General features: G+C 49.5%; 1 protein-coding gene across 7 annotated transcripts in view; it reads left to right on the forward strand.

Moving 5' to 3' along the window:
• The window catches only part of HIVEP3 (HIVEP zinc finger 3), a 561,080-nt gene that overhangs the window by 489,218 nt on the left and 51,638 nt on the right, over positions 1–20,224 (forward strand). For all 7 annotated transcript variants that reach the window (XM_044945171.2, XM_006050940.4, XM_044945170.2 and 4 more), the window contains one exon: positions 12,161–17,761. In XM_044945171.2, the coding sequence (XP_044801106.2) occupies positions 12,701–17,761 (5,061 nt within the window). In that variant the 5' untranslated portion in view covers positions 12,161–12,700. The remainder of the gene's footprint in view (positions 1–12,160; positions 17,762–20,224) is intronic.

Raw genomic sequence — 20,224 nt, forward strand, 5'->3', positions numbered from 1 at the left:
TTTTCCATGATCCAGCGGATATTGGCAATTTGATCTCTGGTTCCTCTGCCTTTTCTAAAACCAGCTTGAACATCAGGAAGTTCATGGTTCACATATTGCTGAAGCCTGGCTTGGAGAATTTGAGCATTACTTTACTAGCGTGTGAGATGAGTGCAATTGTGCGGTAGTTTGAACATTCTTTGGCATTGCCTTTCTTTGGGATTGGAATGAAACCTGACCTTTTGCAGTCCTGTGGCCACTGCTGAGTTTTCCAAATTTGCTGGCATATTGAGTGCAGCACTTTCACAGCATCATCCTTCAGGATTTGAAAGAGCTCCACTGGAATTCCATCACTAGAGAACAAGAAATACAGACTTAAAAAATACTGAGATATCACTGTGATAAGCAGAATAATGATTCCCAAAGATGTCCAGATCCTAACCTCTGGAACCTATGAACATGTTGCCTTTCATGAAAAAAGGCATGTTGTAGATGTGATTAAATCAAAGATGTGAAAGTGGTGAGATTTTTATAGATTATCTAATCTCCAGGCCAGAATCCTGGCATGGGTAGCCTTCCCCTTCTCCAAGGGATCTTCCCAACCTAGGGATCGAACCCAGGTCTCCCACATCGCAGGTGGATTCTTTACCAGCTGAGCCACAAAGAAAGCCCAAGAATACTGGAGTGGGTAGCCTATCCCTTCTCCAGTGGATCTTCCTGACCCAGGAATCGAACTGGGGTCTCCTGCATTGCAGGCAGATTCTTTACCAACTGAACTATCAGGGAAGCCCTATAGATTATCTAGGCAGGGCCCAAGATAATCACAAGAGCCCTTATGGGTGAGAGGGAGATAGGGCAGTCAGTGTTATTCAGTGTGAAAAGATACAGCCAGCCACTGCTGACTTTGAAGATGGAAGGGGCCAGGTGCCAAGGAGTGTAGGCAACCTCTCGCAGGTGGACAAAACAAGAAAATGCTGAGGGTCACACAGCAGAGTTGTGTCAGGGGCTTCCTCTACAAGTAACGGGGTCCCATGACAGGCACTGACTCCAGGCCTCTTCCTCTGCCCTTGCTGGAGGGAACTCACAGATCCTGAGAAAGGTGGCGGGTATCTCGGGAAGCAAGCCAGCCGTGCTGAGGAGTCCTGCTATTCTGCCCCCTGGTTCTCTTCAGGTGCCCTAATTGCCATCCTCCCTGCAGCTCAGATCTGTCTGCCCCTGGGGAGCTCCCAGGGAAGCTTAATCAGCATCAAGACATCCCTGCCATTCAAGGTACATGACCCCAAACAGAAAATTGAAGGGCTCAGGAATTTTCTCCAGTTTGGCCCAAATACCTCCTTGCTGGCGCTCCATGAACAGATCGCATCTTTCCTCTGGGCCTCAGTTTCTTCCCAACAGCAAATGAAGATGATGGGTACAAAGTGCTGTGAGTGTGAAGACAGGATGTACTCATGCAATTCATCCTTTTGACTGTAATGGAAGCTCAGGTTCAGGCCCCTTGAGAGCTGCCCTGCCCTGGGCCTCACTGACCTGTCATCATTTCACAGGAAACCAGTGACCACGAGGTACACTGGAGGCTCCAGAATCTCCAGCCTCAGCAGGAGAACCATCTAGTGCAGCGTGGAGGCAGGGGGATGGGCCAGCCAATCTGCGTGTCAAGACTATAATGACTTAATCCATGAGTGTCTTCAGTTCTAGCTTAAGCCCTAGGTTGGTATGAAAGGTTCAATCTGATAAGTGTCCCAGACCATCAGTTCAGTTCAGTTCAGTTCAGTTGCTCAGTCGGGTCTGACTCTTTGCGACCCCATGAATCACAGCATGCCAGGCCTCCCTGTCCATCACCAACTCCCAGAGTTCACTCAGACTCACATCCATCGAGTCAGTGATGCCATCCAGCCATCTCATCCTCTGTCATCCCCTTGTCCTCCTGCCCCCAATCCCACCCAGCATCAGAGTCTTTTCCAATGAGTCAACTCTTCGCATGAGGTGGCCAAAGTACTGGAGTTTCAGCTTTAGCATCATTCCTTCCAAAGAAATCCCAGGGCTGATCCCCTTCAGAATGGACCGGTTGGATCTCCTTGCAGTCCAAGAGACCCTCAAGAGTCTTTTCCAACACCACAGTTCAAAAGCATCAATTCTTCAGCGCTCAGCCTTCTTCACAGTCCAACTCTCACATCCATACATGACCACTGGAAAAACCATAGCCTTGACTAGACGGACCTTTGTTGGCAAAGTAATGTCTCTGCTTTTGAATATGCTATCTAGGTTGGTCATAACTTTTCTTCCAAGGAGTAAGTGTCTTTTAATTTCATGGCTGCAATCACCATCTGCAGTGATTTTGGAGCCCCCAAAAAACTAAAGTCTGACACTGTTTCCACTGTTTCCCCATCTATTTCCCATGAAGTGATGGGACCAGATGCCATGATCTTCATTTTCTGAATGTTGTTGTTGTTTTTTTTAATTTTATTTTATTTTTAAACTTTACATAATTGTATTAGTTTTGCCAAATATCAAAATGAATCTGCCACAGGTATACATGTGTTCACCATCCTGAACCCTCCTCCCTCCTCCCTCCCCATACCATCCCTGTGGGTCGTCCCAGTGCACCAGCCCCAAGCATCCAGTATCGTGCATCAAACCTGGACTGGCATAGTTCCTCTTCACTTTCTGCCATAAGGGTGGTGTCATCTGCATATCTGAGGTTACTGATATTTCTCCCGGCAATCTTGATTCCAGCTTGTGCTTCTTCCAGCCCAGTATTTCTCATGATGTACTCTGCATATAAGTTAAATAAGCAGGGTGACAATATACAGCCTTGATGTACTCCTTTTCCTATTTGGAACCAGTCTGTTGTTCCATGTCCAATTCTAATTGTTGTTTCCTGACCTGTGGATAGGTTTCTCAAGATGCAGGTCAGGTGCTCTGGTATTCCCATCTCTTTCAGAATTTTCCATAGTTTATTGTGATCCACACAGTCAAAGGCTTTGGCATAGTCAATAAAGCAGAAATGGATGTTTTTCTGGAACTCTCTTGCTTTTTCCATGATCCAGCGGATGTTGGCAATTTGATCTCTGGTTCCTCTGCCTTTTCTAAAACTAGCTTGAACATCACGGTTCACATATTGCCAAAGCCTGGCTTGGAGAATTTTGAGCATTACTTTACTAGCGTGTGAGATGAGTGCAATTGTGTGGTAGTTTGAGCATTCTTTGGCATTGCCTTTCTTTGGGATTGGAATGAAACCTGACCTTTTGCAGTCCTGTGGCCACTGCTGAGTTTTCCAAATTTGCTGGCATATTGAGTGCAGCACTTTCACAGCATCATCCTTCAGGATTTGAAAGAGCTCAACTGGAATGCCATCACCTCCACTAGCTTTGTTCATAGTGATGCTTTCTAAGGCCCACTTGACTTCATATTCCAGGATGTCTGGCTCTAGGTAAGTGATCACACCATCGTGATTATCTTGGTCGTGAAGATCTTTTTTGTATAGTTCTTCTGTGTATTCCTGCAACCTCTTCTTAATATCTATTGCTTCTGTTAGGTCCATACCATTTCTGTCCTTTATCAAGCCCATCTTTGCATGAAATGTTCCCTTGGTATCTCTAATTTTCTTAAAGAGATCTCTAGTCTTTCCCATTCTGTTGTTTTCCTCTATATCTTTGCACTGGTCGCTGAGGAAGGCTTTCTTATCTCTCCTTGCTATTCTTTGGAACTCTGCATTCAGATGCTTATATCTTTCCTTTTCTCCTTTGCTTTTCACTTCTCTTCTTTTCACAGCTATTTGTAAGGCCTCCCCAGACAGCCATTTTGCTTTTTTGCATTTCTTTTCCATGAGGATGTTCTTGATCCCTGTCTCGTGTACAATGTCACGAACCTCCATCCATAGTTCATCAGGCACTCTGTCTATCAGATCTAGTCCCTTAAATCTATTTCTCACTTCCACTGTATAATCATAAGGGATTTGATTTAAGTCATACCTGAATGGTCTAGTGGTTTTCCCTACTTTCTTCAATTTAAGTCTGAATTTGGCAATAAGGAGTTCATGATCTGAGCCACAGTCAGCTCCCCATCTTGTTTTTGTTGACTGTATAGAGCTTCTCCATCTTTGGCTGCAAAGAATATAATCAATCTGATTTCGGCATTGACCATCTGGTGATGTCCATGTGTAGAGTCTTCTCTTGTGTTGTTGGAAGAGGGTGTTTGCTATGACCAGTGCATTTACTTGGCAAAACTCTGTTAGTCTTTGCCCTGCTTCATTCCATATTCCAAGGCCAAATTTGCCTGTTACTCCAGGTGTTTCTTGACTTCCTATTTTTGCATTCCAGTCCCCTATAATGAAAAGGACATCTTTTTTGGGTGTTAGTTCTAAAAGGTCTTGTAGGTCTTCATAGAACCATTCAGTGTTAAACTTCTTCAGTGTTACTGGTCGGGGCATAGACTTGGATTACTGTAATATTGAATGGTTTGCCTTGGAAACGAACAGAGATCATTCTGTCATTTTGAGATTGCATCCAAGTATTGCATTTCGGACTCTTTTGTTGACCATGATGGCTACTCCATTTCTTCTAAGGGATTCCTGCCCACAGTAGTAGATATAATGGTCATCTGAGTTAAATTCACCCACTCCAGTCCATTTTAGTTCGCTGATTCCTAGAATGTCGATGTTCACTCTTGCCATCTCCTGTGACCACTTCCAATTTGCCTTAATTCAAATCTGCCACCATCAGTGGCAGCATCTCCTGCCTATGCTTTTGACCCCACTGCCCTGCCCAGCTCGGGAACCAATGTATTTTTTGTCTGGGGAAATTAGAAAGGATGTACCACTAGCTGGGTGGCTCAGCATCATACTGACTTCTTTGGAGACCCTGCTTTGACCTCTAGATTCAACATCTGTTCTTATTTCTTGAGCATCAGCTGTGCGCCAGTTAGAGGAATACCTTGAAGATGTGGGTTTGCTTCCAGGTCACCGCAATAAAGTGAGTCACAGATATTTTGGTTTCTTAGTGCATATAAAAGTTATGTTCACACTACAGTGTAATCTGTAGCTTCCCTTGTAGCTCGGTTGGTAAAGAATCTGCCTGCGGTGCAGGAGACCTGGGTTCGATTCCTGGATTGGGAAGATCCCCTGGGGAAGGAAATGGTAACTCACTCCAGCATTCTTGCCTGGAGAATCCCATGGACAGAGGAGCCTGGCAGGCTATAGTCCATGGGACCGCAAGAGTCAGACACGACTTAGTGACTAAACCACCACATAGTGTAATCTACTAAGTATACAATAGCATTATGTCGGAAAAAAATCCATGTATATAACTTGATTAAAATATACTTTATTGCTAAAAAATGCCAACCCTCTTCTGAGCCTTCAGCGAGTGATTCATAATCTTTTGCTGGTGGAGGGTCTTGCCTTGATATTGGTGGTTGCCAACTGATCAGGGTAGTGGTTGCTGAAGGATAGGGTGGCTGTGGCAGTTTATCAAAGTAAGACAGCAAGGCAGTTTGCCGCATTAATTTACTGCTTCCTTTCATGAACGATTTCTCTGTAACATGCAGTACTCTTTGAAAGGAATTTACCCTCAATAGAGCTTATTTCAAAATTGGAGTCAGTCCCCTCAAACCCTGCTGCTGCTTTATCAGCTAAGATTATGTAATATTCTAAATTTTTTATTGTTGTTTCAGCAGTCCTCACAAAATCTTCACCAAAAGTGGATTCCATCTCAAGAAACTACTTTCTTTGTTCATCCCTAGGAAGCAACTCCTCATCTGTTAAATTTTATCATGAGATTGCAGCAATTCAGTCACATCTTCAGACTCCACTTTTAATTCTAGTTTTCTTGCTATTTCTACCACATCTGCAGTTACTTTCTCCATAAAGTCTAAGCCATCCACGAGGATTGGAATGAACTTCTTCCAAACTCCTTTTGATATTTTGACCCCTTCCTATGAACCACACATGTTCTTAATGGCATCTAGAATGGTGAATCTTTTCCAGAAGGTTTTCAACTTCCTTTGCTCAGATCCATTAGAGGAATTACTATGGAAGCTGTAGCCTCGTGAAATATAGTCAGGTTCGCCTCCACTACTGCCTCCAGGTTCCTTCCTGAGCAAATGAGAACGTGGAGGGCAGACACTGTTCTTTCTGGCCGTGACCTGCAAACTACAGCTGTTGACCAGCACTAGCTGTAAAGGATGCTGGTAGATGCAGCCTAGGTGGGTGACAAGAGACTCAGCTGATGCTCAGGGGCTTCAGTTGCTAAAACAAAAAAGGGAGTGGCTAGTGGGAGACATTTCAGGCTCTGCCCTGTTCCCCGTTACCAGCCAGAGCCCCACCATTGGCTTTGGCCACTCTCTGTCCAGACTTCCTTCACTGGCTCTTGGACAACCTCTCCTGTTAATTTCCAGACCCAATCTTCACACTCACCCTCTCTTGCCACCATCTGAGCCCCGAGCCACTTTCACTTTTGTTTGCTGCGTAAGAATTCTGCTCCATCTCACACACACACAGACAGTGCCATACACACAGATTCTCAGAAGGGCCACTGGTTTGATGTTGGGTTCTTCAATGAAAACACTACTTGCCTCCCGTCTAGGCTGTGGCCTTCTGTGCTGGGTTTCAGCTTCTGAAAATAAGCAAAAGTTTTACTTTCCTGGTGTTTTTAACATCAGTGTGTTTTATTACTTATGGTCAGTAAAATTTTTACCTGATTTTGGGATATTGGGGTGCATGCATCCATGGGTATATGTAACTAAATTATAAGAACTTTATGCCCCAGGTCTGGGATGGATTGACCTAATAGCCCTCTGAATACTAGGCCTCTGTCCCTATCTTGCCTGAGTCTCATCTATCTTCGCTGGTGATTCAAGCTCCCTAGTCTACAGCTCATGCAGACTCAGGCTTGCCTCCTACCAGGACTAGTGAAGTTGACCACCTGCTAGAGCCCACCTCCTATCTTCCCTCTGTGGGGGTCTGGGCAACAGCCTTGTTGTCCCCACGCCTTGGATCCAGAAGTGGTGTCTAGTTGGTTGCAGAACTTCAGGCCTCAGCCCTGTTTCCTGCCCCTCATACCCCTCCCCTGAGGCTTTCGTGGCTCCAGCCCCAGCACCCTACTCTTTTCCATGTTGGGATATCCTACTAGCTAGACCTATGGAAGCCTCCAGAAGTGAGAGCCAAGTTGTCTGATATGTTAGCCAGCTGGCTCTTAAAACTCAGGTTCTGCTCATGGTTCTAAGCTGGTTTCTAAGCCAGAGCTCTGAGGGCTGTGACCTTAGTAGCAGGCAAGGTGGACTCCAGGTCCATTCTGCCACCATCAGCAGAGGACATCCATCTTTCCCCTGGCCTGAGGCTCAGACTCCTGTTGGCCCAGCTTCTGGGCCCTGTAAGGAAAGCCCCCTACCTCTGACCTCATGTCACTGGTGATTTTTACAGGTATGCTCACCAGTTCTCTGCAGAGGCAACTTTTCCTTTTGTTACCTCTGCTGCTGCTGCTGCTAAGTTGCTTCAGTCGTGTCCGACCCTGTGTGACCCCATAGACGGAAGCCCACCAGGCTCCCCCGTCCCTGGGATTCTCCAGGCAATAATACTGGAGTGGGTTGCCATTGACTTCTCCAGTGCATGAAAGGGAAAAGTGAAAGGGAAGTCGCTCAGTCGTGTCCGACTCTTAGTGACCCCATGGACTGCAGCCCACCAGGCTCCTCCGTCCATGGGATTTTCCAGGCAAGAGTACTGGAGTGGAGTGCCATTGCCTTCTCCTTGTTACCTCTAGCTAGTATTAAAATTTTACACACACCTTCAGAAGCACAGAATGTAGAAAAGAGCCATTTTCTTAGCATCACTTGGTCCCAGAGATTGGAAATGGTCCTTCTAAAGGGGTTAAAGAGTTAAGTAAAAGAGTGTTGATGCCAGTGTGAATTGTAACCCATTCCAAGCCTGAAGCCTTCTTAGTTCTTGTAGGTTTTCCCCAGTTCTGCAGCCAGTCCCAGATGCCTCCTGTATTAAGGACCTCTGACGTGTCATGAGGTATGGAACAAGGCAGCAGAGAGCACTGGCCCAGGAGTCCGAGGACCTGTGTTTCCTGGGCCGGTCATTGTCTCCTGCAGCTCAGGTGCCCCCTGTGCAGAATGGAGGGGTGGGCCTTTCGGCTCTCAGGCCTCCCTGACTCCATGATCTAGGCGGCTGATGGTGCTGATGTGTCCTGCCTGCTCCTGCCCCAGAGGCTGCCAGCAGGAGGGCCCTCTCCAGAAGAGTGCCAGGCCCTGCTCACAGGTGCAGCCAGGCAGGTGCTGACCCCAGGCAGGTGGTGCTGGCCCAGTGAGTCACCTAATGACACAACAGTCACCTGACTGTCTCCCTCATGCACCCCACCCTCCTGCCTGGCCTGGGAAATGCTCCAAGCCCCAGCCTCTGGGCGCTTCCCCACCCACCCCTGTGGCTCAGTGAAGGGAGAAACACAGGACTCGACAGTGTAGGGTCCTCCTTGGCCAACTGACTGTCACTCAGATTGATCACTCCCCATTCAGTCATGCAGAGGGGCCCATCCATCCATCAGAAGAAGCGAAGCTCACCACTAGCTAGTATTTTGGGGGTACATTAAGATCCTTGCATGAAAGGGTCAATAGACATAGTTAGTAGAGTCAATGCTTTATTATCCATCCACAGCACCCAGGGGCCTCCTCCCCTCACACAGGTACAGCCAAGCCCAGGAGTCACAGACCAGCCCAGAGCACAGTTCTCTCTCATCTGACTTTTCCATGACTCAGAGCTTCTGCCCACATTAGCTTGGATAAACAAGGCCTGGGGTAATGCCACCAGGATGGACTCCCCAGCCTCAGTCTTCTCCCCATTTCTCCCATCCAGGAGCCACAGCGAGGTTAGGACATAAGTTGAAAGGGCCCCTTGACTGTTAAGCCTCTGGACACTGTGGTCACTCCTCGCTAGGGATACAGCCACCTCCTGTGGGGCCAACCCGGTGCCTTCACAGAACAGGGAGCCATAGACTATGGTGCCCGATGTGCCACAGAGCCATAGGCTATGGTGCCCAGTTATTCACGGAGGTGGGGATGAACTCTGGCCAGCAAGCGGGTGGTGGCACAGGGTGGTCTGCCTTGGCCACCATCACTCTGCAGTCTTTAGGGAAAACCACCTTATTTCTCTAGGCCTCAGTCTCCTCGTTTGTCAAGTGAGGGAATGAGACTAGATTCCCAGTCCTTAAGGATCCATAGGAGACCATGGTGTCAGTTCAGTCCTCATAGCAGAGATCAAAGTTTATGCCAGACTCCCAGAGATGGCGCTTGTGCCTGGTTTGGATCAGAAGGTAAATATTGATCGTAAGGGTAACCATTCATTCTGGTTTGCCTGAGATGACCTGGTTTATTCCCGTTGCTCCTCCAGAATGGTTAATTGTACCCCTTTTACTCTCCAGAGTGCCCTAGTTTGGGTGACATCTTACATGGCCACCCTATTGACAGTAATATGATGAAATGAAGTTCCCCTGCCTTTCCCACATTCATCCTGCTTTGGGAGGATGCTCTCTGCCTAGGTCAGAGGAGGCCTTTGACTGCTCAAAGAATAGCCTTTGCTGAGTTGTGGCCTTCCACTGAAGAAACTCAATCACTGCATTTGCTCAGTTCAGTTCAATTCAGTTCAGTTGCTCAGTCATGTTGGACTCTTTGCGACCCCATGGACTACAGCATGCTGGGCTTCCCTGTCCATCACTAACTCCCGGAGCTTGCTCAAATTCATGTCCATCATGTCAGTGATCCATCCAGCCATCTCATCCTCTGCTGTCCCCTTCTCCTCCTCCCTTCAATCTTTCCCAACATCAAGGTCGTTTCCAATGAGTCAGTTCTTCACATCAGGTGGCCAAAGTATTGGAGTTTAAGCTTCAGCATCAGTCTTTCCAATAAATATTCAGGACTGATTTCCTTTAGAATTGACTGGTCTGATCTCCTTGCAGTCCAAGGGACTCTCAAGAGTCTTCTCCAACACCACAGTTGGAGGGAAAAAAGCATCAATTCTTTGGTGCGTGGCTTTCTTTATAGTCCAACTCTCACATCCATACATGACTACTGGAAAAACCATAGCTTTGACTATATGGACCTTTGTCGGCAAAGTGATGTCTCTGCTTTTTAATATGCTGTCTAGGTTAGTCATAGCATTTGCTGGAGGGATATTATTTGAAGACATAGGTGATCTCATGCATCATTCGCTGCCCCTGTCTGAAGTACCATATGAAAAAGTTCTTTTCAGGTAATGCTTTGCCTCCTGCAAGGAACTTACATATTTTCTTCTTCGCTGGTTATAATGACTCTGCTGCTGCTAAGTCGTTTCAGTCGTGTCCGACTCTGTGCGACCCCATAGACGGCAGCCCACCAGGCTCCCCCATCCCTGGGATTCTCCAGGCAAGAACACTGGAGTGGGTTTATAATGACTCTACAAGGGACCATGTCTCCCTTTTCTCCTTGGCTGCCAAGAATCTCAGATATCAGTGTATAGCTGAACTGTAGAAGCACTGTAAGCCCTCATGATTGTTATATCAGTGCTCTTTCCATCTCACCAGTCCTGACCTCCTACCTTATCTACACTTTCCTTTGTTCTGATTTGTCATTCTTATTTACTGATTTTTTTAATCTGGATTCATAGCTTGTCATTCTTTTAAAAATATTTATAAAATTTTATTATAATGATATTGAAGTTTTTATAGAACCAAGATGAAAAGGAAACAAAAAAGGAATATATAGAATATACCTTTTGGCTAGTTGCTGAACTCCTTGCCCTTCCATGGCATGTCACTATGTCTGAGGTCCTGCCATTTGAGCAACAATTATTTGAGTCTTTCAGAGTGTTCTATGAAAGTAGAAAGTGGGAACTTTTCAAGACTGTATCAGCAAATACTCAGTGAAAATAAAGGTGAGGTCATGAAGGGTGCCTGCGGTCAGTATGCCAAGGGCAGAGCATGCCTACAGGAGAGGGCAGAAGGCTATAGAGATGCACCAGTCAGTCTCCCAGACCCTCACCCTGGGTATGGACACCTGCGAGGTGGCTGGGGAATCAAATCTGGCAGTAGGGAGCCTGGATTCAAGTGCAGGCCCTACCTCTTAAGAACACAGGACCTTAACAGGCCCCTCTCCCCCTGCAGTGCTTAGTTTCATCCGCTGGAAAGTAAGATGGCTGGCAGGACAGAGTTCACAGTGACTTCCAGCTTTGAAATTCTGTCTGTGCTCTTGGGGAAAAGGACCCTGCAATGCCCTCAGAGCCCAGGAGGCCTTGGCTGCCCAACTTTCAGCTGACCCTGGCGGAGCAGACATACTTGGGGCTCCACTCTGACCAGCTTTGCCCCTCCGTTTGACAAGGACCTCTATTCTGAGCCACTTCTAGGGTATCCCTTGGCCACTGACTAGACAAAAAAAAGGCTGGAAAGTGGAGGAAGCTTCCAGAATGACCTTCTAGCTATTGCTTAGTGGCCCTGATGGTCACCCTGTGTTAGACTGTGAACCACCACATGGGTGGTGGTTTTAGCTTTTTCATTAAACACCAGGCTTGGAAGGTGGGTTAGCAATGGTTTGCAAAGCCATAAGCCTGGATACCTTCAGAACCCAGTGCCAGATAGAGAGAGAAATACTAACCTGAGAACAGTCCCTCTCATAGAAAGCTCATCTCCAGATAATCGACCAGCCCCAACTCTTGCACTGGCCACGGGACCAGTCAGCATTCATCCAGTGGCATCCATGTCCATTTTCACATTGGATGCACTGCAGCTCAGGATGGAGTTGAGCCAGGAATTGCTATTATTTATAGATATTATTTCATTTCATAGGTGATGCAACTGAGGCTTCGGGAGCTGAAACCCATTCAGAGTTGCTCTCTGAGCAAAGACTGGAATCCAAGCCTGTCATTCCTAAGTGCCCCATGGTTCCCATAGTCTACTCTGCTCTTGACACCCCACAGAGTCACAGTCCTCAGAACCACAGTGGACATTCAGAGTCACTGGCGCCTCTAGAAATGTGGGCAAAGGAGGTGCCAAGAGTGCTCTGGTGCACAGGGTCCGGGGCTGTGGGTTTGGGTTGAGTCTCCCTCGTTAACCTTTAGGGATCACCCAGGTCTCACTGGAGCTACATGAGCTGTGGATGAGTTACAGTAACCCTCTCTTCTCTTCTCTTTGTGTATTTCTGTGTGTGTGCTCTGGTCAAGTAGAAGAGCGTGAGTTCCCCTCTGCGACTGTTCATCTCCAACACGGGACGAAAGAGCAGAAGAGGTGGGACGGAGCTGCCCACGGCATCCAGCGTGGCTTCTCTCGTGCCGGCACCAGGGATGCCTGGACCATGCACACAGCCGTCTTTAGCCATCCACGGATCGCATAGCACACGGGGGACTTGTGGGGGGCCACTTGCCACTGCCAACTGAAACAATATGATGGCGACTCTGACATCCTTCATGACGTTTCCACGACAGACATTCAGGCAGAAAGTGCTGGTGCATTTTCTATCTGTGAAGTAGAGGGCCATGCCTCACCGATGTGAATAGTCTGGGCCCTGATGACCTGCCCTGAGTCCACTTGCCGCCAGTGACACTTGGAAAAAAATTTTAAAAACTCCCCAAACCACCTTGGGTTTGACTTCCGTAGCTCTTGACCAATGTTACCCAAGCCAGACGCCTCCTCGGGACGTTTGGAGTATTCATAAATGCGGCCTGCTCCGACCCTCCCTTAATAGCATCTGAAGTCCTGTGGAGGTCATGGATCCTGAACAAAGTGTCAAGGGCACCAAGAAGGCTGAGGGAAGTCCCCGGAAGCGGCTGACCAAAGGAGAGGCCATTCAGACCAGTGTCTCATCTAGCGCCCCGCACCCTGGCAGCAGCACAGCCGCCACTCAAGAGGGCCCCCTCCAAGAGCTACTGGCCCCGCAGCCCTTCCCAGGCCCCTCGTCGGTTCTTAGGGAAGGCTCTCAGGAGAAAACTGGTCAGCCACAGAAGCCCCCCAAGAGGTCCTCCATTGAAGCCTCAGTCCACATCTCCCAGCTTCCGCAGCACCCTCTGACACCAGCATTCATGTCGCCCGGCAAACCCGAGCATCTCCTGGAGGGGTCCACATGGCAGCTGGTCGACCCAATGAGACCTGGACCCTCAGGCTCTTTTGTGACCCCTGGGCTCCATCCTCAAAGCCAGCTCCTCCCTTCCCATGCTTCCATCATTCCTCCCGAGGACCTGCCTGGCATCCCCAAAGTCTTTGTGTCCCGTCCCTCCCAGGTCTCCTTGAAGCCCACGGAAGAGGCACACAAGAAGGAGAGGAAACCACAGAAGCCCGGCAAGTACATATGTCAATACTGCAGCCGCCCCTGTGCCAAGCCCAGTGTGCTCCAGAAACACATCCGCTCACACACAGGCGAGAGGCCCTACCCCTGCGGCCCCTGTGGCTTCTCCTTCAAGACCAAGAGTAACCTCTACAAGCACAGGAAGTCCCATGCTCACCGCATCAAAGCCGGCCTGGCCTCGGGAATGGGTGGCGAGATGTATCCCCCAGGGCTGGAGATGGAGAGGATCCCTGGGGAAGAGTTTGAGGAGCCCACCGAGGGAGAAAGCACAGATTCAGAAGAGGAGACGGGCACCACTTCCACACACCCCACAGAGCTCTCCCCGAGGCCCAAACACCCACTCCTGTCCAGCAGTTTGTACAGCTCCGGGAGCCAGGGTTCCAGCCACGAACGCTGTTCCTTGTCCCAGTCCAGCTCGGCCCCGTCGCTCGAGGACCCAGCTCCCTTTGCGGAACCCTCATCCGAACACCCCCTGAGCCATAAACCTGAAGACACCCACACGATAAAGCAGAAGCTGGCCCTCCGCTTGAGCGAGAGGAAGAAGGTGATCGACGAGCAGGCGTTTCTGAGCCCGGGCAGCAAAGGCAGCACCGAATCTGGGTATTTCTCACGCTCTGAGAGCGCCGAACAGCAGGTCAGCCCCCCAAACACCAACGCCAGGTCCTACGCCGAGATCATCTTTGGCAAGTGTGGGAGGATCGGGCAGCGGACTGCCATGCTGACGGCCACCTCCACCCAGCCCCTACTGCCCCTGTCCACTGAAGACAAGCCCAGCCTGGTACCTCTGTCTGTGCCCCGGACGCAGGTGATTGAGCATATCACCAAACTCATCACCATCAATGAGGCCGTGGTGGACACCAGCGAGATAGACAGCGTGAAGCCCAGGAGGAGCTCACTGTCGCGGCGGAGCAGCATGGAGTCACCCAAATCCAGCCTCTACCGGGAGCCACTGTCCTCCCATAGTGAGAAAGCGAAGCCCGAACAATCACTGCTGAGCCTCCAGCGCCCGCCCAGCACCACCCCCCCTGTGCCTCTGCTGAGAAGCCACTCAATGCCTTCTGCCACCTGCACCCTCAGTACCCCCCACCACACCTTCCGAGGCAGCTACTCCTTCGACGACCATGTCGCCGACTCGGAAGCCCTGAGCCGCAGCAGTCAACTGTTTACCTCCCACCCCCGGATGCTCAAGCGCCAGCCGGCCATCGAACTACCTTTGGGCGGAGAGTACAGTTCTGAGGAGGCAGGGCCCAGCAGCAAAGACACAGCCTCCAAGCCTGCAGATGAACCGGAACCCAGGGAAAGCGACCTCACCAAAAAGACCAAGAAGGGTTTGAAAACAAAAGGGGTGATCTATGAATGTAACATATGTGGTGCTCGGTACAAGAAAAGGGACAACTATGAGGCCCATAAAAAGTACTACTGCTCAGAGCTTCAGTTGGCAAAGCCAGTCACCGTGGGTGCTCATGTGTCTTTGGAGGCTGAAAAGAGCCAGGCCGAGCATGAGCCCTGGTCCCAGATGATGCATTACAAACTGGGGACCACTTTGGAACTCACTCCACTGAGGAAAAGGAGGAAAGAGAAGAGCCTTGGGGATGAGGAGGAGCCGCCCGGCTTTGAGTCCACAAAGAGTCAGTTCGGCAGCCCTGGGCCTTCAGAGGCTGCACGGAACCTTCCCTTGGAGTCCAGCAAGTCACCAGCAGAGCCGAGTAAGTCAGTTCCCTCCCTGGAGGGATCCGCAGGCTTCCAGCCGAGGACTCCTAAGCCAGGGTCCAGTTCAGAATCAGGGAAGGAGAGGAGAACCATGTCCAAAGAAATTTCTGTCATCCAGCACACCAGCTCCTTTGAGAAATCTGACTCTCTGGAGCAGCCCGGCAGTTTGGAAGGGGAAGACAAGTCTGCAGCCCCCTTCTCATCACCCCCGCCTGCCCCGCATGGACGCTCGGCCCACTCCCTGCAGCCCAGGTTGGTTCGCCAGCCCAACATTCAGGTTCCCGAAATCCTGGTGACCGAGGAGCCCGACCGGCCAGACACAGAGCCGGAGCCACCCGCTAAGGAGCCAGAGAAGACAGAGGAGTTCCAGTGGCCCCAGCGCAGCCAGACACTTGCCCAGCTCCCAGCTGAAAAGCTGCCACCCAAGAAGAAGAGACTGCGCCTGGCAGAGATGGCCCAGTCATCGGGGGAGTCCAGCTTTGAGTCCTCCGTGCCTCTGTCTCGCAGCCCGAGCCAGGAGAGCAGTGTCTCACTGAGTGGGTCCAGCCGCTCTGCCTCCTTCGAGAGAGATGACCACGGAAAAGCCGAAGCCGCCGGGCCCTCGTCAGACACACGCTCCAAACCCTTGGGCACCCACATGCTGACCGTCCCCAGCCACCACCCGCATGCCCGTGAGATGCGGAGGTCAGCCTCAGAACAGAGCCCCAACATCTCCCACTCCACCCATATGACCGAGACACGCAGCAAATCCTTCGACTATGGCAGCTTGTCCTTGACAGGCCCTTCGGCACCAACTCCAGCAGCTCCAGTGGCCTCAGCAGCCCCACCAGAGAGAAGAAAATGCTTTTTGGTGAGACAGGCTTCTCTGACCAGGCCTCCTGAAACCGAGCCAGAGGCCACCCCCAAGGGAAGACAGGAGAGTGAGGAACCAAAACCCTCATCCAGTAAATCTTTGGCCAAAGGCACATTGCTCCCAGTTTCCTCTGCAGCCACCTCGCACGGCGGGCACCCGGGAGGCAAGAGCCAGGTGCAAGACAGACCAGCGCTGGGGGCCACTCCGCCCTACACAGAAGCATTGCAGGTGTTCCCCCACCCCATTGCTCAGCTCCCGTTGCAGGAGAAACCCTACCTGCCCCCACCTGTCTCCCTTTTCTCCTTCCAGCACCTCCTACAGCATGAGCCAGGACAGTCTTCAGAGTTCTTCCCCACCCAGGCCATGTCCAGCCTGCTCTCCACACCTTACTCCATGCCGCCCCTTCCTCCCTCCTTATTTCAAGCTCCCCCACTTCCTCTCCAACCTACTGTTCTACACCCGGGCCAACTCCACCTCCCCCAGCTCATGCCTCACCCAGCCAACATCCCATTCCGACAACCCCCTTCATTTCTCCCCATGCCTTACCCTGCCTCCTCAGCACTTTCTTCTGGGTTTTTCCTGCCTCTGCAATCCCAGTTCACCCTTCAGCTCCCCAGTGAAGTGGAAAGCCACGTGCCCCAGATCAAAACTAGCCTGGCCACACTGGCAACAGGAACCCCTGGCCTCTCCCCCAGCACAGAGTACAGCAGTGACATCCAGCTGCCCACTGTGGCTCCCGCATCCAGCTGCTCAGCACCCACATCAGCCCCTCCACTGGCCCTGCCTGCCTGTCCAGACACCATGGTGTCTCTAGTTGTGCCCGTCCGCATCCAGACCAACATGCCATCCTATGGGAGTGCCATGTACACCACTCTCTCCCAGATCCTGGTTACCCAATCTCAAGGCAGCTCAGCAACTGTGGCTCTTCCCAAGTTCGAGGAGCCCTCATGCAAAGGGACGTCTGTGTGTGGGACAGATGCATACGAGGTGGGGCCCAGACTGGCTGGAGTAAGTGAAGAACAGAGCAGAGGTTTCCCGACTCCATTCCTGAGAGTGCCTGTGACATTACCTGAGAGAAAAGGCACTTCCCTGGCATCAGAAAGTGTCTTGAGCCTGGAGGGGAGTTCATCAACAGTGGGAGGAAGCAAACGTGTCCTTTCACCAGCTGGCAGCCTTGAACTTACCATGGAAACCCAGCAGCAAAAAAGGGTGAAGGAAGAGGAGGCTTCTAAGGCAGATGAAAAATTTGAACTTGTAAAACCATGTAGCGTGGTGCTTAGCAGCACCGAGGATAGCAAGAGATCAGAGAAGTCCCACTTGGGCAGTCAGGGCCAGGGCAGGAGGGAACTAGAAACACTCTCCAGCCTGTCCTCAGATCCATCTGACCCAAAGGAAATTCCTCCCCTTCCTCAGCCCTCATTGCCCCATGTGACAGCCTCAGGCTCAGAGGCTTTGAAGGAATATGCCCAACCATCTGGTAAACCTCACCGAAGAGGATTACTCCCATCAAGTGTGAAGAAAGAAGATTCCAAGGAACAAGCTGACCTCCCTCCACTGGCACCTCCCAGCTCACAACCTCTGTCAGAAACAGCCCCCAGACCAGCCAAGTTGCAAGAAGGTACGGACTCAAAGAAGGTACTGCAGTTCCCCAGCCTCCACACAACCACTAATGTCAGTTGGTGCTATTTAAACTACATTAAGCCAAATCACATCCAGCATGCAGATAGGAGGTCCTCTGTTTACGCTGGTTGGTGCATAAGTTTGTACAACCCCAACCTTCCAGGGGTTTCCACTAAAGCTGCTTTGTCCCTCCTGAGGTCTAAGCAGAAGGTGAGCAAAGAGACATACACCATGGCCACAGCTCCACATCCTGAGACAGGAAGGCTTGTGCCATCCAGCTCCCGCAAGCCCCGCATGACAGAGGTGAGTTCGGTCTTGTTTTTCTTCGACTCCCTGATTGGAAAAGCCTTTGCTGAGCTTTTAAAGCCACATTCTCCTCAAGGTCCATTTGCAAAACGAGAGCCAACTGAGTGGACAGATTTCCTCTCTATCAGCTGTGACTGGCCACCTTATCTATTGGATTTCTTTGTCAGTGTCCATCAAATCATTGGGCTAGATGCATTTCAATAAAGTGAACTTTAAAGTGACCCACTTTCCCATTAGCTTCTATTGAAATATCAAAGAAACAATCTCATCCAAAAGACTGAGTTCGTAAACCTTGCTGATGGGAATGCCTGCAACAGTTTGAAAATTTTATGCCACTCCAACATATATTTCTTCCTTACAGTGTTAGTCTTTTCCTGCTTTTCGTATTCTCTGCATCTACTATTTCTGTTCTCTGGTGCCACTTGAGATTTTCTCAGAGAGTCTAGAGTTTGACAAAAAAGACTCCTGAAATATTCCTTTTTTCTTTTATGTGAGTAGAAGAGCAAATAGACATTAACTGTAGTATCCCTCTTCACCAGTAGGTGACAGTTCCACAGCTTGACTCATCTTTGCTGATGGTAGTGCACAACACTGGCAATGCTCATGTTCTCTCCTCCATTGCCTCTGACTTGAGGCTGCATTAGGAGGCATGAAATCTTGATCTCTGCAAGTTCAGGAAGATTGATATTTGATAATTCCAAGTTTGTTTTGGACTGGTGACACCTCCATATCCTGGTGTCACCTTGTCAGGTGACAAGGGCAGCGTAAGGATTCAAGTCATGATGTGCTGTGCTGACTTGATATTTGTGGAATAACAGTTGGCCTTATTGGTTGAGTAGCCTCACTGTGCCAGGCATTGTTCTGGGCACTTGAATCCAGTTGATGTTCATCACTGCCTGTGAGGTAGCAGTACCATTTCCATTCTGTAGATGAGGGAACTGAGAGTCAGAAGGTGAGAGAGGTCCAGAGCACATGGCAACTATTTGGCAAACCCAGAATTTGAACCAAGACCTGTCTGACTCCAGAGAGTCCATTTTCTTCTTTCAATTATTCAAGGAAAGAAGACTGTAAAAGTGACTGCAAATTTAAAGATCTTCATTAGTAAGTCTTTAGAACAGATCCTTTGACCAAATAAATCCCCCTAAACTAAATCCTGATTGTAGATAAATGAACAAACTATGTTCATTAACTTCTGCATTTGCATCCTCCTCTTTTATTGAGTGATGCTTGTGCATTGAATTTCTCCTTAGCTCGCCTGGATATTCTGCACCAAACTGTTTCCCAAATTTATTCTCTAAATATCCTTGTCAGTCTACTGCTGCTGCTGCTGCTGCTAAGTCGCTTCAGTTGTGTCCGACTCTGTGCGACCCCATAGACAGCAGCCCAACAGGCTCCCCCGTCCCTGGGATTCTCCAGGCAAGAATACTGGAGTGGGTTGCCATTTCCTTCTCCAACGCGTGAAAGTGAAAAGTGAAAGTGAAGTTGCTCAGTCGTGTCCGACTCTTAGCGACCCCATGGACTGCAGCCCACCAGGCTCCTCCGTGGGTGGGACTTTCCAGGCAAGAACACTGGAGTGGGGTGCCATTGCCTTCTCCGTTGTCAGTCTACAGACATCCTTAAATGAGATTTCCACTATTGCTATACACATCACGACTGATTTTCTCTCCAGTGTCTCTTACTGGTTGTGGCTACTCCCAAGACGCTGTGGTAATTATAGTCATACTTAGAACTTATTGTGTACCTACTATGTACCAAGTACTATGCCCAACATGACTTTTTCCCTCACAACCACATTGATAGGTTTCTATATCATTATTTGATGGATAAAGAGACCAAAGCATAAAGAAGTCAGGTAACTTGCACAAGGTCCCAAACGTAGTAAATGGCCTGGATTCAAAACTAGATCTCACTCTAAAGTTCTTTTGGATGATCTGAACTGCCCCTCTGTTTTAATGACTGAACACTGAAAGGTGGTTTAAGAAAAACAAAGAATTAATTTGGCTTAACTGGGTTTGACAACCATTTGTTTAAAATGCTGCCTTCCTAAAATAAGCTGCAACTTTTTCCTGGAATATCTCATTTGGTTCACTTGGATCAGCTGATAAAGAATCCTCCTGCAATGCAGGAGACCTGGGTTCAATCCCTGGGTTGGGAAGATCCCCTGGAGAAGGGCATGGCAACCCACTCCAGTATTCTGGCCTGGAGAATTCCATGGATGGTGTAGTCCATGGGGTCGCAAAGAGTCAGACATGACTGAAGACTTTCACTTAAACACTTAAACTTAGCGTGTTTCCTACCAGAAGCTCACCAGTCTGGTACATTACTGTAACTGCATAGCCCACTGCTTGATGCCTTTCTGCAATCATCCCTCTCTCTGGTCTCTGCTTGCATTCCAGTGATAGGTTGCTCACCACCCCTTAGTACAATCCAACCCATCTTTGGGCAGTGCTTTAAGAAAGT

The sequence above is a fragment of the Bubalus bubalis genome, chromosome 6, assembly GCF_019923935.1.
Source record: "Bubalus bubalis isolate 160015118507 breed Murrah chromosome 6, NDDB_SH_1, whole genome shotgun sequence".
NCBI lineage: Eukaryota > Metazoa > Chordata > Mammalia > Artiodactyla > Bovidae > Bubalus > Bubalus bubalis.